The 26134-nt window shown below is 44.2% G+C and overlaps 1 protein-coding gene across 3 annotated transcripts in view; it reads left to right on the top strand.

Moving 5' to 3' along the window:
- The window catches only part of ARHGAP44 (Rho GTPase activating protein 44), a gene marked incomplete at its 5' end in the record, with an annotated part of 142179 nt that overhangs the window by 51616 nt on the left and 64429 nt on the right, over window positions 1–26134 (top strand). For all 3 annotated transcript variants that reach the window (XM_082679208.1, XM_082679207.1, XM_082679206.1), the window contains 2 exons: window positions 19549–19588; window positions 19959–20063. In XM_082679208.1, coding sequence (XP_082535334.1) covers window positions 19549–19588; window positions 19959–20063 — 145 coding nt within the window. The remainder of the gene's footprint in view (window positions 1–19548; window positions 19589–19958; window positions 20064–26134) is intronic.

Below are 26134 nucleotides of genomic sequence, written 5' to 3'. Positions count from 1 at the left end.
GCACCAAGGAAGGTGTGCAAAGTGAAAGACTTTTATAGGCAGAAGGGGATGGACAAAGTAAGGTTCTAGCCTAGAGTGGATTGTTTCAGGCAAGGTCGCCTTCCTTTCGGGGAAGGTAGGGGTTCTATCAGGCAGAATCTCACTAGTGCTGGTCACTAGTTAAAGGTCATTTTTCTGTCAGAGGCCAAAACTGCAGTTAGGTGTTGAGTCTCAGTTTGCTGATGTGGGATTTAGCACAAGTGACTCCATTTTTAGCCTGTTTCTTTTTAACAATCCTAATCCTCCAATGTGAGGGTATTTGGAGGTGATTATGTCATGAGGGTGGAACCCTTGTGAATGGGAGTACCCTTATAAGAGAGACCCCAGAAACCTCCCTTGTTCCTTCCACCACATGAAGACACAGGGAGAAAACGTGGGCTGTCAACCAGAAAGCGGGTCCTCACCAGACTGCGTATCTGCTGGTACCTTGATTGTGGACTTCCCAGTCTCCAGAACCGTGAGAAATGAATTTCTGTTCTCTGTAAGCCACACTATCTAAGGTGTTCTGTTATAGTCACCTGAACAGACTAAGACAGGTAGGAAACGGATACTTGCCATTGAGTGTCTGCTCTTTGGGTACGAGTGGATTTATATTCTTGTGGAGGAAAAAAAGAGGCTTTCCAATGCAGCTGTCCTGGAGAATATTCTATAATGGCAGAATGGCTTGGAGCTAGCTGCGTTTTCTAGGAAATGACCCGTGCGAGACCATGTTTTCTGTAAAAGGATACTCTGTCTACTAACAGGCTTTACTTGCATTGGCTGTTCATGTTATTTATTTGTTTATATCCTGCCCCATGCCAAATGGAACTTGTAAATTTATTCTTCAGGTATCATCAGATGTTGCTAACGATTATGTCCGATTTGGGGCAGATCTGCTTTTCATAAGGAAGATGCATTCTGTCCGTGCTAGTGGGTTGGAAGGTTGCTGTCACTTGCCCTGTTTGTCCTTGTGCCACTGGTATTACTTGTGCTCAGGACCCCATAGGTTCTCACTTCTATATATTTTGAGAAGCCAGCATTTGCTCGAGCTTGGAAGGAGGAACAGGGGGAAGACTTACGCCACGTGTGTAGTAAGCCTTCAGCAGTGTAATAGCCCACGGTGTGTGGGCACAGGAATCTTAAGAATGGAAAGCGCTGACCGCGTCTGCTATTCTAAAATCACCCAGGTCAGCCAAGTAGAGGAGCTGTGTGTACAGCGGCCATATCTCATCCCCTTCCTTTACCTGCCCTGCCCTCTGGCAGCTGTGATGAGCTGTGAAGTGCCCCAGCCAGAGCCCCTCACTCACCTCCACTTTGGTGCCCAGGAGGGAGGACGAGTAGAGTCAGCGGGTCACCACCGGGGGTGTGACTATTGCAGCGGGGATCCTGCAGGTGTGCAAGGATTCCTTTCATGGCTCTAGCATCAGGCCAGATAAAGCAACCCTCCTAGACTCCTTTTCCATAGTTGAAGCTCTCAGCGTGTGACGTTGTGATTTATAATAAGAAATATGTATTTGGTCTTGGTCCTCTTTCTGGCACAGAACTTCTAAAACCCTTGGAATTTCCAAAGTGGTGAGAGCTATCACGGTGTCTTTTTAGCTTTTTAGTTATGTTAATGAGGTGACTTTCAGATGGCACCTGAGGATGGGGGTTGGTGGTCAGGGAAACCAACCCTGTGATTAGAGGCTGATCCTGAGTTGTATCCTTTTATGGTAAACCGGTAATCTAGTAAGGAGAATGTTTCTTGGAGTTCTGTGAGCCACTCTAGCAAATTAGTTGAACCCAAGGAGGGGGTTCTTTGGAACCTTCAATCTATAGCCAGTCAGAAGGCGAAGTGTGTGTGTCAGGGAGGGGGGACAGTCTTGTGAGACTGAGTCCTTAACCTGTGGGATCGGACACTGCCTTCAGTTAGATGGTGTCAGAACTGAATTCAACTGTAGGACACGCAGCTGCCGTCTGAAAATTGGTGTTGTGGTGACCACACACACACACACACACACACACACACAGGAAGTGCATGATCACAATTGGTGATCTGAACCCTTTTATTGGCCTTCTGGGTTTTACTTTGAAAGTAGCAAAGAGGGGTGAACTGGATGAACTAAAGAAAAAGAACACCAGTGAAATGGATGTGGAGCTCTTATGGGGTGAATTGTGTCCCCCCAGAAGATGTTGAAGTCCTAACCCCCAGCACCTGGGAAGGTGACCTTACATAGAAATAGTCTTTACAGATGATCGAGTTAAGATGAGGTCATTAGGGTGGGTCCTAATCCAGTGGGGCTGTGTGTGTCCTTATAAGAAGGGAAGATTTGGACAGACATCCACACACAGAAGGAACATCATCTACCAGCCGAGGAATGCCCGAGGCAGCCACAACCTAGAAGAGAGTCTCCCTCTCGGCCCTGGGAAGGAACCCCCCAGCCAGCCTTGTGATTGCAGATTTCTGCCCTCCAGAGCTGTGAGGCAATACACTTCTGTTGTGGAAGCCGCCCCTCTGTAGCACTTCGTTATCGCAGCCCTAGGAGACGAGTACAGGAGCTTTTCACACGTCCTACAGGAAGGGATCTGCCCTCCTCTTCCTGTCATGAAGCTCTTACCCCAGGGGGTCTGCTCGGACCCAGGAGACACCTGTTCTCATCATCTCGGAAACTTTCCAGGCCGCTTTACTGCCCACATGTTGGGCTGGCACCCAGGACCTAAAGATCGTCCCTTGACTCTCCTCTGTTCTTCTCTCTCAGTACTTCCTGAGATGTCCCCCTGTTCTTGTGGAGTCCCGTCTGCCACCTTCTGCTCTAAAATGTACCTGGGACTTGTCTTGAGGAGGTGGATTGAGACCCATAGACATGCAAATGATTGCCAGGAAGGAGGAAGCTTTTTATCACTCACGGTCACTTAGAAGCAGGAGTCATGGCCAGCCACTCAGGGCCACGCGGGGAAGCATCTTGTTTCAGTTGAAGTGGGCGGGAGCGGGCAAAGCATGGGAAGCAGGTGGCACAGACCTGTGATTGGGTAGTTGGAATAGTGTTGGTGGCCAAACATTTCTGTGCCACATCGTTGCATAGCTCCTCCTTGTGAGGTTGGTAGCAGAGATCCCACGGGCAGGACATGAATGAATCCCTGTTTTATTGCTCCTCGGAGCATAGGGTGCAGCTATATACTGAGAACATCTGGGTTGATCCCACAAGCAGAGTTTCATGGTAGCGTATTGTTCCGATGGTGGGGATTCTGTTTCTTCCTCTCTGTCTCTTAATCTCTCCCTTGCTTGCTAACTCTCAGGCTGTCTTCAGTTCTTCCATATGTGAAATGATGGGGTTGGGTGGACAGCATGTTCTTGGTATCGACATACGAATATTCATTAAATGTCCGCAGAATGGCTGAGCTCACAGGATCTTAAATATCACTGAGCCCAATTTCCTCGCATAACGGATGAGGGAACTTGGAGAGGCTAAGAGGCTTCCCTGGAGAATCAACAGCCCAGAGAGAAGCGAGGACCTCTGCTTGCTGACGCTGTTACCCCACGTTTCTAAAGCTCCTTGACCTAGTTAAGTGAATTCATGCTTGTCATGTACAGGTAGTTTCCCCTAAAATTTGTAAAATCTACTGTCATTCACTGAGCCAACTCAAAATATTTGCATCTCAACCCAAGAACTGACATAACATTTACATGTCTTCCTCTGCTATACTTGCATAAAATATAGAATTATTATTTTATGCAGTTTCCTCCCATTTTACCTCTCACTGACAGTCATTTTAGTACCAAAGAAGTGGATGGCTCTAGAATCTTTTCAAAGCCATCCCTAAGACCAAGAAAGCTGGAGATGACGTGAATCCTGGTTGAGAACGATGGAAATTCTGCATCAAAATATAAATGCTGCAGGATTCTAGGGAGAAGCTGGTCTGAGCCCAGGTCCTTGATATCTTGTGTGGAATAGCATGGTGGACCACGGTGACCATTCTGGTTATCTAGTAATGTGGTATCACAAACCACCCCAAAAACTAGTGGCCTAAAGTTAACAATGACGTTTTCCTCATGAATCTGCTCTTGGGCGGGGCTCAGAGGGGACAGCTCATTTCTGCTGCGCTCGATGGTGGCTGTGATGGGTCGGATGCTGAGGCCGGTGTCATCTGAAGGCTTGCTCACCTGTCTGGAGGTCCAGACCGTCCACTGGGACCTTAGCTAGAGCTGTTGGCCAGATACCCACACATGGCCACTCCGTGTGGCTTGGGCTTCTTCACAACACAGTGGCTGGGTTTTAGGACTGAGCATCCTTATGACCTAGCCTGGGAGGTTATTTCTGTGCAGCCACAAAGGCCCTCCCAGGTTCAAGAGGATGGAAATAAACGTCACCTCCTGATGGAGCAGTGGAAGTGCCCTGGCGGGGCCCGTAGGACTGGAAATCCTGCCGTTTTGAAAACTACTTTCTGCTATAGTGGCAAAGATTCAGGGGTTGAGTCTGAAGCCAAGAATTTGCCTAGGATATCCAGAGATGAGAGACAGTGCTGGGCTCAATTTTTTGTGTGTGCATTTGGGTAGTTTTTTGGGGGGAGGGGGGGAACTGCTGTGAATTGAGAGGCCAGAGTGGTGCAGGCTGATCCTTCCTCAATCCTTAGTGTAAGCACTTGTTTGTCTTGCAGGAGCTATTTGATATTTAAAAAAAAATTTTTTTTTTAGCTGAGGTATAGTTGGTTTACAATGTTGTATTAATTACTGCTGTATAACGAAGTGATTCAGTTTACATATATATACATTTTAAAATATTCTTTTCCATTATGGTTTATCGTAGGATATTGACTATGATTCCCCGTGCTATACAGTAGGACCTTGTTGTCTATCCATACTGTATATACTAGTTTGCATGTGCTGACCCCAACCTCCCACTCCATCCATCCCCCAACCCCCCTTCCCCTTGGCAACCACCAGTCTGTTCTCTGTGTCCGTGATTCTGTTTCATAGTTAGGTTTATTTGTGTCGTATTTTAGATTCCACATGTAAGTGATATCATATGGTATTTCTTTCTAACTTATTTCAGTTAGTATGATCATCTCCGGTTGCATTCCTGGTGCTGCAAATGGCCTTATTTAATTCTTTTTTATGCCTGAGTAGTACTACATTGTGTATATGTACCACATCTTTATCCATTCATCTCTTGATGGACATTTAGGTTGTTTCCATGTCTTGGCTATTGTGAATAGTGCTGCTATGAACATAGGGGTGCATGTTTCTTTTTGAATTAGAGTTTTGTCTGGATATATGCCCAGGAGTGGCATTGCTGGATCATATGGTAGCTCTATTTTTAGTTTTTCAAGGAACTTCCATACTGTTCTCCATAGTGGCTGCACCAACTTACATTCCCACCGACAGTGTAGGAGGGTTCCCTTTTCTCCACACCCTCTCCAGCATGTGTGGTTTGTAGACTTTTGAATGATGGCCCTTCTGACTTGTGTGAGGTGGTACCTCATTGTAGTTTTGATTTGAGTTTCCTATTTGATACTTTTGACCGCAAAAGGTTCAGCGAGGACTGACTTGGGAGGCTGAATTACTTCTTAACTTTGTGATTCGCAAACGATGAGCATTGCCATCCAGTACCATTGTGGTACCTCCTCTAACCCTTCAACACCAGCCTGCAGGGAGCTGTACCTCCCCCCATCTGCTTTTGTCCTACTGACTCAACACCAGTAGCCTAACCTGTGCAGGTGCTGAGGGACACGTACCTGTGCATAGGCGGGGCACCATCGCAGCTCACTTCCAAGGGCATGGTAACAGGAAGTTAGGAGCGCAAACTCGAAACTAGAAGAAATAGCTCCTGTCGAGGTAGAGGTGAAGAAAGAGATGGAAGAGGACTTTAACAAAATGCAGTGAACTCTCAAGAAAATACCAGTGTAGTAAATAAAACAGATAAATAAAAGACTTCATGGAACTGCAAACGTTGTTTCCACATTATAAGGAACTATTTTCCAGATGTATGTAAAAAATAGTCACTGCTAAGAACATAATGACTCTCTATTCTAGAAGATCAAGAAAAACAGATTTCTCAGGCCACAGAGCAAAGGCATTTCGAGGTGAAAAGCGTGAGGGAAAAGATAAGAAACTTGGAGGTCAGATTCAAGAGACTTAACATGAACCCGGAGGAGAAAAAGAACCGGAGAGAAGAGCAACTGTTAAGTAAAAGTAGAAGGAGAGTTCTCTGAGTTGACAAGTTAGGCAGGGTGGATGAATGTTTCAAGCTATGTGTATAGACGTTTCCTAGTGAAATTCTAGAATTTTACAGATAAAGAGAAATTTTGCACATCTGGACGGACAGAACCAGAAGAACTAGACTAAATGTCAGACTTCTTATCGGCAGCTCCAGAAGGAAGAAGACCATTAAACAATGTCTATAGACTTATGGACAAAAAGGTTATTATCAAAAATCCTATATCAAACCCGGTTACCCAGTTTGTAAGGTTAACGCATAAAGGCTTTGGAGTTACACTCCTATAACATCTGTTTATTACTCATGTAACATCACTTTTCAAGGGCATGGAGGCCTCAGAGTTTATTTATTTACTTACTTATTTGTATAATTTAGCAGGAGAAAACTGGCAAAATGGCCAATCTGATGGGGAGCTCCAGAAACTAGAAGAGGACAGAAAAGAGTAGTGAGCAGTGAATCCTGCGACCAATAGGTAGTTTAGCCTAAACAGATGAGATGATTTTTGCCAGGAATCTGTTGTGTATGCTACGTAGTGATTATTGCAACAAAACAGACAAGCTCTAAAGGAAAAAGCTAATAATAGCCTCAAGTCAAATGGCGACCAAACTCAGGAGTGGGGATGAGAGTTGGCGGTGGGAGAGGGTCATTGGAAAAATAAACATGTTCTAAGTGTTTCTTCTCGTGGATCAGGGGAGAAACAGCTCGGTGGGGGACATAATTATCTTCTACTGATGTGTAAATAGAGGAGATTAGGTTCAGTTATGATTTCAGGGGAAGGAAGTTCCTTTATAAATCAAATCGGGGTTCTCCTCTCCTGGGTTCTCACCCTACCACTGGGAGAAAGCTGATTTTTAACATCTGCATTTCATCGTTTGCCTTGATATTTTTGATGCCAGACAAACTGAGGTTTGGACTACTTTGCTTGGAAAAGTTTTCCCCCCAAACCCTAACCTTGACAGCATCATCAGAACCCCCTTGCTTCCGCAGCCCACAGCATCAGCCTGGACCGCGGTCCGCCTGGCTTCATTTATGGCTGCCTCCCTACCTGGGAGCCTTCACAGTGTGGCTTGGAGATGAATTGAGCCGCACTTGAGAAAAAGTGTGGGGACGGGGTCTAAAATATGTTCCTCTCGCCCACTAGGGAGTATGACAGGTAACAGTTCTAAGACAGAACTGAGAGAGTGGTGGAGAGGGGTGCCTTGGGGGTAGAGAAGGACACCAAAAGGGAGGCCAGAAGCCCTGACATCAGTGTTTTGTCTGGATGGGGACACTTCTGGAATAGCACCTATCTTAGCAAGATAACATTTTGTTGGTCTGTCTGAGCCCTGTCCTGCCAGGACTGCCAAGGGCAGGAGGCTAGTAACGAGTAAGCCCACGTTTGTGGTCCTGGCCCTCTCGCCATAGTGAATTGTGTCCAAAATCCTGCCCGCTGGACCCTGGGGCCAGCCTCCCCGTGTAAAATCTGCAAGTCACGCTGGAGCTGGGCACCAGGGTATTCTGTCATTTTCAGTGTCACAGACTTGCCCCTCAGAGACCTGTACTTCCAAGCCACTTTCCGTTGGTCTGGGATCACAGGTTTATTTTTAAAACTGTGCCCAAACCATAGACCAGAAAAGGACCTTGGCAAGTCATTGAGTCCAGGCCTTAACTTCAGAGAGAATCACACTTAAACTCCACCCCAGAGAACCCTTCTGCAATGACAGATACCGTGAAAATTGCTCCCAAGGATGGCTTGGAATCTGTTCATCCTGAATCGTTTAATCCCTTCACTTTCAGGAAACACATCAGGTCCTGTTCTGTTGGTCACCAGACCCTGGCCTCTGACAAACACGGACCCCAAATCATGAGCAGAGGACAGTGTGATAGTCGTGCAGTGCTTTTGACTCTGTTCTGTGGCCCCGAGATCATGCTATCATCCATCCTTAAAACCACAAAGGCCCACAGCGCTCAGATTTCACAAGTGACCAGGAGGGAGTGGAGGTGGAAGATGCAGAATGCACTCACGGCTGGGTCTGCAGGGGCCGCCACGCAAAGTGTCACCACCAGGGGGCTTAACAGTGGAAATTTATTTTCTCATAATTTCAGAGGCTGGAAGTCTGAGATCAAGGTGTCCACGGGGTTGGTTCCTTCTGAGGCCTCTCTCTTTGGCTTGCAGATGGCTGTCTTCTCCCTGTGTCCTCACATGGTCGTCTCTGTGTGTCTGGTCTTGACCTCCTCTTCTTATGAGGTCACCAGTCATACTGGATAAAGGCCCACCCTAATGACCTCATTTTAACTTTATCACCTCTCTAAAGGCCCTGTCTCTAAATACAGTCACATTCTAGGGTAAGGGAGGTTAGGACTTCCACATAGGAGTTTGGGGGGGAACATAATTTAGCCCATAACAACTCCGGAGATCAGATATCACCAAGACCACTGTACTTGCATCCTAAAATCACTTCCAAAATCATGGGGAAAGCCCATTCTTCGCAACCCTGGTCCATGTTCGGAAAATTGTGAGAAATTAAAAACAAAAAGACATTTAAAATAATACATAAAAATGCATAAGAATATGATATAATTAACAGTACTAATTTAAATATTATGAATAATCATGAATATATTATGTATAGTCTTATGCATTATTTTTAAAATATATATTCTTACCTTAAACCAGCATAAAATTATTTGGAGGGCACGAGAAATACATATTTAAAGATTTAGTATAATAAGTATCAAGACATTTGAGATTTAAACATCTTATTTTCGAGAGGGAAGTACTAATTAACCGTGGGGCTCGAAAACGTCCTTGGAAACGATGGATACTGTTGGAAAGACTCAGAGGAAGCAATGAGGAATTGGTAGGGTTTGGATTAGAGATTAAAAAATAATGCCTGGATATTTTGGAATCAGCAAGAGTATTCCTGTTTTGGGACTAGGGAAAAAGTAACGTGGGAGAGAATCTAAAATCTTTGCAATACCTTTAAAACTCCTCTTAGAAATGTACTCATTTGGTTAACCTTCGCAATATTAAAATATGGTGTTTATAACTTGCTGTGTTCATAAATTTATCACAGGTGACATAAAATATTCCAGTTTACATTATCTTGTAATACAATCACTTTGTTTTTTAAAGACTTTGTTTTTAGAGCAGTTTTAGGTTTACAACAGAATGGAGAGAAAGGTACAGAGATTTCCCATAACCCCCCCCACACGGATATTCTCCCTCATTATCAACATCACTCACCAGAGTGTTACATTTGTTACCAAGGATGAACCTACACTGACACATCATAATCACCCAAAGTTCATAGTTTACCTCGGGTTCACTCTTGGTGCTGTCCACTCTGTGGATTTGGACAAATGTATATATAAACATATTCATCATTATAGTATCACACGACATATTTTCACTGCCTTAACTATTTTTTAAATTTATTTTTGTTTTTTAAATGTAGTAAAAATACAACATAGATTTACCATCTTAACCATTTTTATGTATGCAATTCAGTGGCATTAATCACTTTCACATTTGTGTGCTACCATCACCACCATCCATCCATAGAATTCCTCACCTTGCAAAGCTGAAACTGTACCCATGAAACTAATTCCCCACCAGCCCCTGGTAACCACCTTTGCAATACATTTTACAATACTTATACTGTCTCTCGTATCAATAGAAGAAGTAGAACGTTCAACACAAGGGAAGAACAGAGGGCTGACAACACTTTGACATATACGTTAGCATATTTTTTTTGCTTCTGGGTATCCATATATGTATGTTATTTTACTGTGCGTACTGGTTTATAGCTTGTTCCTTCTCGCTTAATTTATCAATACCTTTACATGTCAAATATATGTCATCATTTTTAATACTTACATGAAAGTCCATCCATTTAAACAATCCCTTTGGATTTGAGGGAAGATCTTTGGATTTTTTCCAATATATCCATATACTGAAGGGCTGGAAACAAAAGATTAAGTATAAACGTAGACCTCCATAGAGTAATGCTCTGGTGACCTTTCTTACAGTTAAATCTTTATCTACATCCTCAGTTATTTCTTCAGGATGAGTTCCTCCATTTAAGTTACTTTGAGAAAGGTTTTCTATATTTTCAGGCTTTTAAAATATATTGCCAAATTGCCTTCAAGAAAGATCGTACTGGGCTTCCCTGGTGGCGCAGTGGTTGAGAGTCCGCCTGCCGATGCAGGGGACACGGGTTCGTGCCCCGGTCCGGGAAGATCCCACATGTCGCGGAGCGGCTGGGCCCGTGAGCCATGGCCGCTGAGCCTGCACGTCCGGAGCCTGTGCTCCGCAACGGGAGAGGCCACAATAGTGAGAGGCCCGCGTACCGCAAAAAAAAAAAAAAAGAAAAAGATCGTACCATTTCATGCTTCCACCAGCTGTGGTGAGCACACCTATCTTCCATACCTTCAGCAACCTTGTCCCTTAAAAATCAAAATAATAGGTGGATGTGGTTTTTAAAATAATCAAGTTGTAGAGAAGGACTTACAATGAAAAGGTATCAGCCGCCTTACCCTGATTCCTCTCCCAGCCCTGCTCTCTGGAGACAATTACTTTTAATGACTTCTGTATTCAATTCCTCTGTAATTTAGCTCCCCGTCTTTAAATAATACGCTTGTCCTGTTGGTTCTCTCCCATATACCCACAAACACACAATTTACTTCCTGTTGGGGAGATGGGGTTTTGATTCTATTATACCACTTGCCTTCCCCTCCATACCTATTTTTTCAATAGTTGTTAACAAAGAGCATTTTACTTCTTATGTTTAAACGTCTCTGCAGTTGCCACAGATGGTACACTTTCTCTTGGCTGGCTTTACTGAGCATTATTCACCTCTCTCTCTCAACTGTCTGCGTCTCCCTCTTTCTTTCCTTTCTTTCCCATTTTTCCTTTCTCTTTTTTCTCTTTCTCTTTTTCACATCTTGAAGATGGATAAAATTTACATTCAGTCGCTCCTGTAATCATCATAATTATGTCTTCTGTGTTTTGTTCATGGGTTGATTCTAAAAGTTCAACAGTCAACTAAGTACTTCTTTTATAGCTACTTAAATGTTGTTCATTGCAGAGCCAAGTAATATGTCAATAATAGTTCATGCTCTGTGGTTCCAACATAAAGATATCTACCCAGATAAAGGAGACTTTGCCTGGTGCCAAGGTTAAATAAATACTCTTTTCTTACATTCTACAGATGATTCAATCATGCATCACTTTACTTTGATTCATATTTGTTTGTTTTTTGATTCCTATTTGAATCCTATCTTTCTTGGGTACTTTTCCTGGAATTTCTTTGGGATTATCTTGTTTTTTTCTGTTGGGAGAATCATATGCCTTCATACCTTCCAACTTACTCATTTCATCTGTTATTTTGTTTGCTCTCTTCATTTTGTTTTCTCTCTTTGCCACTGAGTTCCAATTTGTATTTATTGCTCTCCGAGCCTCCTGCGGGTCTGACATCCTGGGATTTCCTCTTGGCTGGTCTCAGGTTTATTTCTGTCATTTCTTACTTGATTAAAGTTTTATCCTTATTTTTTCTGGAGTGCATCCTCAAGGGGTTTTCTCAGAAAGAGAGGTAACATCCTTTTCTATTTCTAAAAATGATTTTATTTTGCCTCTATACTTGACTGATGTTATAATTTTTTTTCTTTTCGGATTGAAATGAATTTTCACTCAGAACTTTGGAATTGCTCCATTATAGTCCAGCGTCAATTATTGCTGATAAATTCTGCTGCTGGTCTGATTGTGGCAGCTTGACAGCTCCCTCCTCTTGTAAGGGGCCAGAATGAAGAGCGGGAGGTGCCTGGGCATAGAACAGTGGGGACAGTTTGGAGGACCTTGAAGAGATAAATTCGTTGACTCAGTAGGATTTTCCAAAGCAGAGATTCTTAGATTTTATTCCATACACCAGTGTTTCTTAACACGCATTGGAGTCACCTGGAGGGCATCTTAAAACAGATGTTGGAGCTCACTCCCAGAATTTCTGACTCAGTAGGTCTGGTTGGGGCTGGAGAATTTACATTTCTAACAAGTTTGAAAGTGATGCTGGTGTCGTAGCTCCAGGACTATATTTTGGTACATTGCACTAAGGTGATGACTTAATTCAGAGTAACCTCATTTTCCTGTTTAAAAAAATGGGGATAATAACACCTTCCAGGGTTTGTTTTAAGGAATGAGTGATTGTATTCACTATGTTTTCTGTATTCCAGATGCGCGGGCATCTGAAGCCTCACTGACTTGGGAGAGACTGCCCCTCCCAGGCCTGGCTAATTCCTAGAAAGAGCAAACAGTTTGCCTGAAAGCACGTCTTTGACATGCAAACAACCAATTCTGAATCCATACCTCCACCCACCTCTTTTCAGGCTCCTGTAGTCTGGACAGTATCCTCCTGCCCCTAAATCACTCCAGGGCCAAGTGCTGGACTATTAGGGCCCTCCCCCCCCATAGCCCAGAGCCCACCAAAATTACTCAGATTATCCCACTTTAAACCTGCTCAGCTTCCTTCTCTGTCAACCCATCCTTCTTGTGGAAACCACAGTAAAGACTGTTGCCCACCCTGTCCCCTAGCTCTCTCTGCCTCCTGACCTGCCCTGGTGTATCCCTGCGTGTCCCTGCATGGTGTGCCATGCCTCCTGATGCTAGGAACCTGTAAGCGTAGGTTTCTTCATGACAGTACCACGTCTGCATGTCTTATCTACCTGACTGAAACAAATCTCAGGTACATTTTTAAACAGTGGTAGAAAGCTTGTAAAGCGCTTAGCAGAGCACCTCTTTGGCATTAGGTAAAAGGGCCATTTTAGGAAGAATATCTAAAGGCAGTGTGAATGATGAATGGGAAGATGCTGGAGACGGGGACATCCATGGGACCCAGCCTGAGAGTCTGCAAATAGAAAGAGAGCAACAGGTGCTGAAAATATCAGTGATAGACAAATGGAGAGCATTGGACAACTTCTTGGGTGTTGTAACTTGGTGACTTATTGTCTGAAATGTTTTGTAATGAGACTATTTCTGCGTCAAAGGCAGCCTCACTGTTTCCTTCCGTGACTTCTGTAATGACAGCTGAGAGTCCTCATTGTTTGGCTCTCAATCCAACCAAGTGTCTTTCTGTGGTGAGGCCAGAACTCCAAGGTAGCAGTCTCCAAGATGTTCTGTAGTGAATACTACCTTCATCTTCATGTTTCCTAAACTATAGTCAGCACTCAGGGTGTAGTCGTTAACTGGTGTTATGTGAAATGTATTTTTATAGATTTGGGAAATGACGAGTTAGCCAAAATTAAGCCATTTAAATTTCCTACAGGACTTCTCAGAGCGTTTAATATTTTAATGAAGCTCTGTTAATGGAGAATATAGCCTTCAGTGTTTGCTAACTTATTTGTCCACAGAACCTTTTTCTTCAGGGTGTCTAATGGGTCTATCTTTCCATGGAACGCATTCTGGGAAATGCTGCTGTGACCTGACAATGTATGACACCGCTGACAATCAAGATTTTTGTGGGTGGCAGTGATTGTTCTTCTAAAGCCCATCAGGAGAACAGTGCACAATTTTTAGATCCATTTGCCAAGGCTCTGTTTTGCTTTAGTCTATTGGTGTAAAAAATAAAATGAAAAGACATAACTTGTACCCAGATGTCACCTACACGGTGCCTATCATCCTGTAGAATGACTCATCCTCTGAAAATAGTAGTGTTCATTGTCTTGATAGTGAACAATGTTCTTTCATTTACAAAGATGAAGCCCAAAATACCAGGCTTCCTAAAATTAGCGTCACTTGTTAGCCCACCTCCTTCCTCGGGTCAGTCTTTTTTATTTTATTTTATTTTTTAAACTTTTATTTAATTTTTATTTTTGGCTGCGTTGGGTCTTCGTTGCTGTGTGCGGGCTTTCTCTAGTTGTGGCGAGCAGGGGCTACTCTTCGTTGCAGTGTGCGGGCTTCTCATTGCGGTGGCTTCTCTTGTTGTGGAGCACAGGCTCTAGGCGCACAGGCTTCAGTAGTTGTGGCACGCGAGCTCAGTAGTTGTGGCTCGCAAGCTCTAGAGCCCAGGCTCAGTAGTTGTGGCGCACAGGCTTAGTTGCTCCGCGGCATGTGTGATCTTCCCTGACCAGGGCTCGAACCCGTGTCCCCTGCATTGGCAGGCAGATTCTTAACCACTGCACCACCAGGGAAGCCCCGAAGCTTTTAATTTAGATGAAGTCTAATGTATCCCGTTTTTTGTTTGTTTTGCGGATCATCCTTTTGATGTTGTTTCTAAGAACTCATCGTCTCACCGAAGGTCAAAGATATTTTCTCATGTTTTCTTCAAAAGTTTTATAGTCTCATGTTTTGTATTTAGGTCCGTGAGCCATTATGAGTGAATTTTTGTACATGATGTGAAGCATGGGTCAAAGTTCATAGTTTTGCATATGAATATCCAATTGTACCAGCACAATTTGTTAGAAAGACTCTTCTTCCTCCTTTGCATCTTTGTCAGAAATCAGTTGCTTACATCTGTCTAGGTCCATTTTCCTTATTCTGTCCCACTGATCTGTTTTTCTGCCCTTTTACTACCATATTTGTGTGTGTGTGTGTGTGTGTGTGTGGTACGCGGGCCTCTCACTGTTGTGGCCTCTCCCGTTGCAGCGGACGTGCAGGCTCAGCGGCCACGCAGGCTCAGCGGCCACGGCTCACGGGCCCAGCTGCTCCGCGGCATGTGGGATCTTCCTGGATCAGGGCACGAACCCGTGTCCCCTGCATCGGCAGGCGGACCCTCAACCACTGCGCCACCAGGGAAGCCCACTACCATATTCTTTTGATAACTTAGTTTTATAGTAAGTCTTAAAACTGGGTAGTGAGTACTACAAATTTATTCTTTCTAAAAATTGTTTTAGGTTTTCTACTTCCTTTGCAGTTTCACGTGAATTTTAGAATCAGTTTGTATCTACAACAAATCCTGTTGAAATTTTGATTGGGATTGCATTTAATCATGACTAATTTTCTGAGTATTGACATCTTTATTAGGTTGAGTCTTCCAATCCACAGACACAGTATTTCTCCCTTTATTTAGATCTTTCTTTTATTATTTTGTGGTTTTCAACAGACACATTCTTTGCATATATTTATAAATTGATACCTAAGTATTTTATTTGTTAAAGCAGTTGTTAATAGTATTTTATTTTTAGTCTCAGTATTAATGTATTCATTACTAGTGTATAGAAATAAAATTTATTTTTGTATGTTTACCTTATGTCCTGCAACCTTGCTGAACTCATTTATTAGCTCTAGGAATTTTTTTTTTTTTAGTAGATTCCTTGGCATTTTCTACATAGACAAGAATGTCATCTGGAAATAGGGACTTTTTATTTGTTCCTTTCGTATCTATATGTTTTTTATTTCCTTTTCTTGCCTTATTGCACTGATTCAAACTTCCAGCACTATGCTGAATGAATGTTGAGTACGGACATACTTGTCTTGATCCCAGGCTTAGGGGGGAAAGCATCTAGTCTTTCACCATTAAGCATAATGTTAATTACAGAGTTTTTTTTTTTTTTTCGCAGATTTATTTATCAATTTGAGGAAGTTCTCTTCTACCTCTTCTGTGTGTTCTGAGAGTTTTCACCAAGAATGGGTGTTGAATTTTATCAAATGCTCTTTCTACATCGATTAATATGATCATGTAGTTTTTCTTCTTTGATCTATTAATATGGTAAATTACATTGATTGATTAAAAAACCCCTGGAATAGTATCCCTGGACTAAACCTAGGTTGATCATGGTGAAAAATTCTTTTTATAGGTTGCTGAATTATATTTGGTAATATTTTGTTAAGGATTTTTGCATCTTTATCATGAGGAATATTGGTCTATAGTTAGCTTTCTTTATTACTGTTCTTTGTCTGGTTTTGGTATCAAAGGAATGCTAGCTTCATAAAATGAACTGGGAAGTGTTTCCTCCTCTTCTGTATTCTGGAAGAGATTATGTAGAATTGGGGCTAATTCTTCTTTAAACATTTGGTAAAATTCTCTTGTGAAGTCTTCTGGGTCTGAATATTTTTTTGAGACTTTTAATAGTACAGGTTCAATTTCTTAACAGCTACAGGGCTATTTCAATTATTTGTTTCATATTGAGTGTATTGTAATTTATGGTTTTTAAGTACAGTAGTCCATTTCATGTAAATTGTCAAATGTACATACGTGTATTAGTTGTTCAAAGGTGTTCTTTTGAAATCTACAGGATTTTGTAGTGATACTTCCTCTTTCCTATTCTTGGTAATTTGTCTTCTCTTTTTCCTTCTTTTCAATTGTGCTAGAGGTTTTTTCAATTGTATTTATCTTCTCAAAGAACCAGCTCTTTGTCTCATTACTTTTCTCCATTATTATTTTTGTTTTAAATTTATTATGCCCTTTGTACTTGCTTTCCTTCTGCTTGCTTTGGGCTTATTCTTGGTCTTCTTTTTATAGGTTGCCACAGTAGGAGCTAAGATTCTCATTTGCACGTGTTTCTCTCTTCTAATATATGATTTTAGTGCTATAAAATTTCCTCCCAGCACTGCTTTGGCTATATCCACCATTTTGATATATTGCATTTTCATTTTCAGTTCATTTTTTTTTCCCCTTTGAGACTTCCTCTGTTCTATGGATTATTTAGAAGCATTTGGTACTTTCCTGGTTGATCAGTGGTAAAGAATCTGCCTGACAATGCAGGGGATGTGGGTTCAGTCCCTGGTCAGGGAACTGAGATCCCACATGCCATGCGGCAAATAAGCCCATGTGCACCACAACTACTGAGCTTGCGTGCCTCAACTAGAGGAGAGAAAACCTGTGTGCCACAACTAGAGAGAAGCCCGAGAGCCGCAATGAAAGATCCCGCATGCTTCAACGAAGATTCCCGCATGCTGCAACTAAGACCCGGCGCAGCCAAAAATAAATTAAATGAATAAATAAATAATAAATAGAAGCATGCTGTTTGGTGTCCGAGTGTTTGGATATTTTCTTCTTATCTTTCTGTTAGTGATAAGAGAATACACTGTATATGATTTCAGTTCTTTCAAATTAGTTATTTTAGGGAATTCCCTGGTGGTCCAGTGGCTAGGACTCTGCGTTTCCACTGCAGGGGGCACGGGTTTGATCTCTGGTTGGGGAACTGAGATCCTGCAAGCCACGCAATGTGGCAAAAAACCACCACCAACAACAACATCAAATTAGTTATTTTATGGACCCAGATGTTGCCCATCTTGGTATATGTACTGGAAAAGAATGTGTATACTGCTGATGTTGATTGGAGTGTTCTATAAATGTCAAGTAAATTCTGTTGGTTAATTGAATTGTTGTGTTCTTACTTCTTCTTGCTGATTTGTTTTTTATCTAGCTGGTCTGTCAGTTGTTGAGAGAGGGGATATTGAAGTCTTTATGTGGATTTGTCTGTTTTTCCTTTCAGTTCTGTCAGTTTTTGCTTCACATATTTTTGCAGCTTTGTTTAGTGCATACACATTTAAGATTGCTACGTCTTCTTGGTGGATTGATCCTTTTATCATTATATTATGCTCCTCTATGTTTCTGGTCATTTTCTTTATTCTGAATCTACTTTCTCTAACATTAATATAGCCACTTTTGCTTTCTTTTGATAAATGTTTGCATGATATCTTTTCCTACTCTTTTACCTTCAGCCTGCCTATGTCATATTTGAAGTGAGATTCTCATAGATTGCATGTTTTCAATTCACTCTGTCAGTCTATCTTTTAATTGGCATATTTAGGCCATTTACATTTAATATAATTATGACTATGTTAAGGCTTAAGTCTGCCATTTAATTTTTTGTTTTATGTTTGTTCTTTCTGTTTTTTATTGTTTTGTGTTCTTTTTAAAAATTAATTAATTAAATTTATTTATTTATTTTTGGCTGTGTTGGGTCTTTGTTGCTGCGCGCGGGCTTTCTCTAGTTGTGGTGAGCGGGGCTACTCTTCGTTGTGGTGCACAGGTTTCTCATTGCGGTGGCTTCTCGTTGCGGAGCATGGGCTCTAGGCACGTGGGCTTCAGTAGTTGTAGCACGCGGGCTTCAGTAGTTCTGGCTGGCAGGCTGTAGAGCGCAGGCTCAGTAGTTGTGGCACACAGGCTTAGTTGCTCCACGGCATGTGGAATCTTCCCAGACCAGGGATCGAACCCGTGTCCCCTGCATTGGCAGGCGGATTCTTAACCACTGCGCCACCCAGGGAAGTCCCTTGTGTTCTTTTTCTTTCCTTTCTGTGGGTTAGTTTATATTTTGATTTATCTGTTGTGTTTTTGAGTGTATCTCTTTGTGCTTTGCTCCAAGAAGATTTGCATTCTCCTCTGATGTGAGACAGGGGTTGCTAACAGGTTGGGACACTCCAGCCGGCATCCAAGTTCTTTCCCTGAATGTGTTAACCTCTGGTTCCAGCCCCTCACTTTCTGGGTGGGTGGGGGGGCTCACAGTGGTGACCGGATCTCAGTGGTGGCATTTGCATTTGTCAGCAGGACTCAGTGCTGTCTCCGTGTTTGCTGTTGATCTCTGCTCAGATTTTCAGACTTTTGCTTGTTTGGGGGAGACCAAGGGGGATGGGTGGGGGAACCTACTTAATTCTGTTACTTGGAAAAAAATAATCTGGAGACAGAAGAAGTGTGTTTGTTGTGCTTCATCCAGGTTCCATGCTGTAGCAGCAGACTCCTCAGACCATCTTGTTTACCATGTTTTTGCTGGAATGGTGGTTCCTTGAGGTTCCAGTAAATTCCAGTACTGTCTATATTCTCTCTTGTTAGAAATAGCTGCTGTTGATGCAAACTTGTGTATATAGGATGGATAAAGAACAAGGTCCTACTGTATAGCACAGGGAACTATGTTCAATATCCTGGGATAACCATAATGGAAAAGAAGATGAAAAAGCATATATTGAATATATATGTAGAACTGAGTCACTTTGCTGTACAGCAGGAATTAACAACATTGTAAATCAACTATACTTCAATAAAATTTTTTTAAAATAGCTGCTATAGGGCTTCCCTGGTGGCACAGTGGTTGAGAGTCCGCCTGCCAATGCAGGGGACGCGGGTTCGTGCCCTGGTCCAGGAACGTCCCACATGCCGCGGAGCGGCTGGGCCCGTGAGCCATGGCCGCTGAGCCTGCGCGTCCGGAGCCTGTGCTCCACAATGGGAGAGGCCACAACAGTGAGAGGTGCGCATGCTGCAAAAAAAAAAAAAAAAAAAAAAAAAAGCTGCTATTAATGTCTCTGTTTTTCTAACCTCTCTGTAAGTGGGGAGAGAGTGGAGAGTAATTATGAGACTGTATTCCTAGTTTTCTTTGTTTGTTTGTTTGGGTTTTTTTTGACCGATATGTCTCTCCATTTTCTCTTTAGGGCAGAGAAGACTGAAGTTCTGAGCGAAGACCTTCTTCAGGTAAGGTTGTCGCTGGCCTGTAGCTCATAGGTGCCAAAGACACGTATTCCCTTTCACAGCCGAGCCCTTCTCGATGCTGTTCAAGCTGTTCCACTGCTACTCATCTGGTCTGTTTAGAGACACATCCTTTATGGTAGCCCCTTGCCCTGTGGACACCGGTCCGGGTGAGGTTTCTCAGGAGACATTTGAAGGCGTTTGATTGCATGGTTAGCAGAGAGTCCCTGAGTCTGTGATTCCCCTCCTTTTCTCCTGCATTGGATGTTGTCTCTGCAGAAACCTGAGTCAGTCTTGTCCCTTGATTGTCCAGACCCCGTGACCCCACTTCTGACCTGCCCTCACCCAGAAGCCCCACCCACTGCTCTGTCCACAGGTGGAGAAGCGGCTGGAGCTGGTGAAGCAGGTCTCCCACAGCACACACAAGAAGCTCACGGCATGTCTGCAGGGCCAGCAAGGGGCGGAGGCCGACAAGCGCTCGGTAAGTGCCCTCCCAGCCCTGGGGGATGTGAAACTCGCCTGCTGACAGACCAGGCGGTGTCTGAGAATTGTCTTGTGGTGTGGCAGTGCCTCGCACCTCGCCGTGCCCTTTAACCTGCTTGAAGCATCCCCTACCCTCACCAGGCAAGATCTGGTCCCCATCCTTGTCTTTCCCAGACAGGGGCAACGCCTGAGGAGAGCAGGGGCATGCTGAGATCCCACCGTTAGGGAGGCCGTCACCTTTCTCTTACCCCAGCTGTTTGTTCATAGCTTCCGTTTGCCTCCGTAGTATCTTAAGATCACATGCAAGATAATTACAGGGCTTCCCTGGTGGCGCAGTGGTTGAGAGTCCGCCTGCCGATGCAGGGGACACGGGTTCGTGCCCCGGTCCGGGAAGATTCCACATGCCGTGGAGCAGCTGGGCCCGTGAGCCATGGCCGCTGAGCCTGCGCGTAAGATAATTACACTGTGGTTTTGGAGGTTACAGGTCTATAAAGGCCTATAAAGGCTCTTATGAAAATTGTTTTTGCTGTAATGAAGCCATAAAGAGAACCTGCTGCGTGGAAGTGCTCCAGGGTCTTTGTCTAGAAGGGCATCAGTACTAAAGGCCCTGCATCGCGTGACTCCACCGAATGAGCAGTTCTTGGGGTGAACAGTCTGAAGATTCGCTTCCCTTTGACCCCTCCACCCCCCGCAAGTCCACCAGAGATGAAAAGCTATTCTTAGCTGTGCGCTTGGCTTTGTTACAGGGGAGATGCAATCTGGGGGGTTTCTTTCTCCTTGAGTTTATGATCGACGTGTTTGGTGTCTGTTTGATTTTCTCTGGCCTGGAGTTCTTGTTCACTTCTCTTCCCGGTGGTCGCCCCGAGCCCCCCAGGTTCTACTGGTCTCGCTTGTATAAGTGATCATGGCATGTGCCCTGATCCTTCCACCATCTCACGCTGCAGGACCAGAACGGCTCCGCTTGCTCTATCCGTCATTCCATTTTCTCTTCCCAGCCCTGGTTTCTTCTTTCTTAATATTCCCAGCAGGAATCACTCACGTGTGGTAGAAATTAAATGTTTACAGCTTTGGAAAGTGTCTGTGGAAATAATTCTGTGTCTATCAGGACTTTCAGCAAGGGGAGGCTGACAGTCAAAGGCAGAGTTTGCAATACTGCTTTCGACATGAAACCCTTTCATCAAGCAAACACGTATATGGGACTCCAGAAGCTGGTCCATGCGTGGGGCCTGTAGCCAGGCCTGCCTGTGACCCACTTCCGTCCTTCTGTTCCAGAAAGCACTGTTTTTAAAACAAGCGGTCAAGGGACTTCGCTGGCGGTCCAGTGGTTAAGACTCCGCGCTTCCACTGCAGGGCGTACAGCTTCGGTCCCTGGTCGGGGAACCAAGATCCCGCGTGTCTCTCGGCCAAAGATAAAGTAAAATAAAATAACTGGCCAACAGGAATGTATATTTTGGTATCAAGAGTAGCATCTGACTGTCGGCACCAGAGTCTTGAAACTGACCTTTGGTGTTGGTAGGTTGATGACTGCTAGCTTTATTTCTCGAGGATAAGGTCAAGTTCCCCAGATTTATAAGCTTTTAGTTGGATTGAGGGTCTTGCGAATTATATAGGAGGCTTTTGGCTCTCCAGGTTTTCTAAAATCTCATGAATCGATAGCAAACTTGCGATATGGCAAGGCCGACAGGTCAGAGGACGATTGGCCCTGAGAAGGCAGCTGGTTACTCACGCTTCCCCAGAGGAGGGGGCACGTGGGCCGCGTGGGGAGCACCGGGATGTCAGGAGGCGCAGGCCACACTGGTGCAGTGATTACCGTACGAACTGGACAGCTCTTCAGTGGACCTGGAAGAAGTCTGCAGTGGAAATAAGCTCAGGCATGTACAGACCAGTGATTTCCCTGCACAGATGACAGGTGCTTGATTTTGTCCATGATTTCTTTTTTTTTTCAGATTTTTTTGATGTGGACCATTTTTAAAGTCTTTATTGAATACGTTACTATTGCTTCTGTTTTACGTTTTGGTGTTTTGGGCCGTGAGGCACTTGGGATCCTAGCTCCCCGACCAGGGATCAAACCCCCTACGTTGGAAGGCGAAGTCTTAACCACTGGACTGCCAGGGAAGTCCCTGCCCATGATTTCTTGAGCCGAGCAGTCTTTCCTATTCTCATCTGACTGAATGAATGATCAAACTGAAAAGAAATTCAAAGTGACCTTTAAGGACAAGCTAAAGGTGACAGCACTGACACTGATAAAAGTGCTTTTAGGTTAGGGTGCGCGATGTGTGGATTTTCCAGAGACGGGAAGGCGTTTGGCATTTTTGAGCAACATGAAGGTGGCCCGAGTGACTAGAGGTTAGGGAATGACAAGGAGAGGGTGTGAGATGGGATGGCAGGGCACCCGGTCTCACCATGGCCAGCGTCGGGGCTTTCCCCCCGAGATCCGTGGGAGGCCAGCGTGTTATTCAGAAGTAACATGATGAGATTTGTTGGTGATTGTGTGATGAATGGATAAATGGGGTGGGGCTATGGGGGAAGTCAGGATCCATTTAGACAGGTAGGGGCGCAGTCAAGGTGGGACGCGATGGGGTCAGTGAAGATGGAGAGAGGTCGGAGATGTGATGGATGTTGGACGTAGGGTACCAGGACTTGGCAATCGAATGGATGTGGAGGTACGAGGAAGGGAGAGGGGTTTCCAGGTCCCTGGCTTGAGGACTTGTTGAATCCATGGGAGTTCATGAGATCACCCAGGGAGAAAATACAGGTGAGAAGACAAGGGGCCTTGAATCAAGACCCCCCAGGAACTGCAGCATTGGAAGCTCTCACAGGAGGAGGACCTGGCAGGGAAGGGTTGGTACTGTTAATCCACCCACTTGCTCAGGTCTACATCCCAGGCATCATCCTTTATCCTTACTTTTCACTCTTTCCCCGCGTGCATTTCAGTAAGTCCTGCTGGCTCTTCCTCCAAAGAAGCTCCATTTGCTTTAACGTTCGTCAGCCCGGTCCACGCACCAGTCATCTGTTGCCTGAACACAGCAGTGTTCCCTTCGGGGTCTCTGCTCTCCACTCCGACCGCCCCCCCAGCCCCTTCATCATCTGGTCTCTACAACTGCCTGAGTGAGTGTTTAAAATGAAATCAGTTGCTTCAGTCCCACCAAAGGATTCCCACTGTAGCACAAAATCCCAGCCTCTTAGCTTGGCCCTTGGTCCCTAATGGTACATCTTCCACCTGCATCTCTGAGCTCAGCTCTCGCCACCGCCCACCGTCCTCCTCTGCCCCCATCATCATCCTCCAACTGCACTGACCTGTGATTGAACTTGCCTTGTTCATATCCATGCGGAGCCTTCATGTGGGATCTACCCTCCACGTGGAATATTCTTACCCAGCATTTCAGGCCAGCAACTTCCTTTTATGTTATTTTAATTTTATTTAAGTATAGTTGATTTGCGATGTATTGATTTCTGCCGTACAGCAGAGTGACTCAGTTATACACGTATATACATTCTTCTTCATATTCTTTTCCATGATGGTTTATCCCAGGATATTGGATCTAGTTCCCTGTGCTCTACAGTAGGACCTTGTTGTTTATCCATCCTGTATATAATAGTTTGCATCTGCTGACCCCAACCTCCCAATCCATCCCTCCCACTTGGCAACCACAAGTCTGTTCCCTGTGTGAATCTGTTTCTGTTTCGTAGATAAGTTCATTTGTGTCCTATTTTAGATTCCACATGTAAGTGATATCATATGGTATTTGTCTTTCTCTGTCTGACTTACTTCACTTAGTATGACAATATCTAGGTCCATCCGTGTTGCTGGAAATGGCATGATTTCCTTCTTTTTATGGTTGCATAGTAGTCCAGTGTGTGTGTGTGTGTGTGTGTGTGTGTGTGTGTGTGTGTGTGTGTGTGTGTGTGTGTGTGTGTGTGTGTGTGTGTGTGTGTGTGTACCAGACCTTCTTTATCCATGCATCTGCGGATGGACATTTAGGTTGTTTCCATGTCTTCGCTGTTGTGAATAGTCACACCGGCAACTTCTTACTGTTTGATTCTCAGCTCAGATGTCACCGTCTTGTTGCAGCTCCTCTTACCACCTGATGTGTGTGCTCTCTCCCTCCCCAGTCACATCCCCCTATTTCATATTCTTCATAGCACGTGTTATCCTCTAAAATTAGCCTGCTCATTCATTTGTTCCTGTGTCTGTTCCCATCACCAATATGTGAGCTACGCGGGAGCAGGGATCTTGTCTTCCCATCATGGCTGCATTCTCAATGCCTAGAACGGGGCCTGCCACATGTAGGCAGCGCTAAAAATAGACGTGTCACGACTGGATGGCCCACGCCTATTTTAGGCACAGAACCTGCCCAGAGCATCGCGCCAGTTTGACTCGTTCCTATTCTTTACGGAAGCAATTTAGCGTGATGGCTCTGAGTTTAAGTGCTGGGATCTGACCCTCCAAGGTGGAAGCCCAGCTCTGCTGCTTCCTAATTTTGCCTGACAGTGGGCAAGTCAATTACCTCTATATGCTTTGGTTTCTTGCCTTGGAAAATAGTAATAACAATGAATTCCTACCCAGTAGGGTTTGAGAGTTAAGTGACGTAATAAACGTAAATGCCTAGCACAGTGCTTGACATGAATACATAGTAAAGAAACAGAAACTGCTGCTGTAATTAGGGCCCCGCCGTGAGTCCAAAATCACCCCTGAGAACTGCCAAGCCCCGAGGAGCAAATATGCCTGGATTCGCGGACAGTGGACAGCAGTTTTCAGAGATGGAGGGGCGTGTGTGCGTGTGTGTATGTTTAGGAAACAGAGTGGATATTAGAATAAGACTTTTTGTTTCTGAGTCATCCTACAAACTCTGCTGCTGATGCCTAAGATAATTTTAGAGAGAACACTCATCTCAGACAAGTCAGATCGACTACTTCCAAACGCTGGAACGTTCTGTCTCCCCTTCCCTCAACTCTTAAGGATCTCTCGGCACACTAGAATCAGGGAAATGTGTATTTTAATAGCTTCTCTTTGACCCGGAAAACCACTGGTCAGGGTGAAGCTCGCTAAGTAAGGTCTCTCTACCTGGGCGCTAATGGTCCCCGGAATAGTGGGTGATGCTCTCAGCCTAGACCCTCGTCTGCAAGAGAAACACATTTTGGCAGGTTTTCTGGACAGGTGGGCAATTGAACCCTTCAGAGATTCAATATCCTTCTACGTGAAGTGGGGATGAGCAGAGTGTGGAGGAGAGAGCAAATGATACCTCAGTCACGGGTAGGCATTAGGTCAAATAAATCAGCACAGTACCCCGCGTCTACCGAGCCCTCAGCTTTTCCTTTGTCTCAGAGCATTTCTTTAGAAATAGAAATAATTTGTAGTCTGTAGTGCGTTGCAGTCCATTAACTTCCGCTATTCGCCCGCCTTTGATTATAGATTTTCACTATACCCTCTTTGACGTGCAAGTATGTCACCTTAATCCATTTCTTCCTTCCTTTTTTTCTTTTGGTAGCTTCCTTCTAATTGCTTGATTCTTTTCTTTTTTTTCCTTTTCCTTTTCTTAATTTCTTGACTCTTAAAAGCATCGACACAAGCAAAGACTCACCGCTAATTGAGGTTTCACCCCATTAACACCTGTGCCCTTGGAATCCAAGCGCTCACATCACCCTCAGTGTCTCCCCTGCAGTGAGTGCTTTCTTAGGAGCTCACCTGGGCCACAAGCACAGGCCCTAGCTTGTGGCCTATATCCCCTTACACCATCACTACAGGACTTGTTTAAATCCGTGTTGTCATCTTCATTCAATGATCTGTGTAACCATTTCAAAAAAAAGGCTGAGGCAGCTCTCTATGTCTTGATAGGAAATTACATGAATGATACCTCTACATGAAAAGGAAAGCAAAGTGTAGAGGGGGTTATATCATGTGTTAACAGTTGTGAGGGAAAATGTGTCCACTAAAAATGGACAAATGGGGCTTCCATGGTGGTCCGGTGGTTAAAACTCCTAGCTCCCAATGCAGGGGGCCCAGGTTGCATCCCTGGTCAGGGAACGAGATCCCACATGCCGCAACTGAAGATCCCGTGTGCTGCAACT

Source organism: Grampus griseus (genome assembly GCF_964374135.1).
Source record: "Grampus griseus genome assembly, chromosome: 20".
NCBI lineage: Eukaryota > Metazoa > Chordata > Mammalia > Artiodactyla > Delphinidae > Grampus > Grampus griseus.
This window is presented reverse-complemented; position numbering and strand designations above follow the sequence as displayed.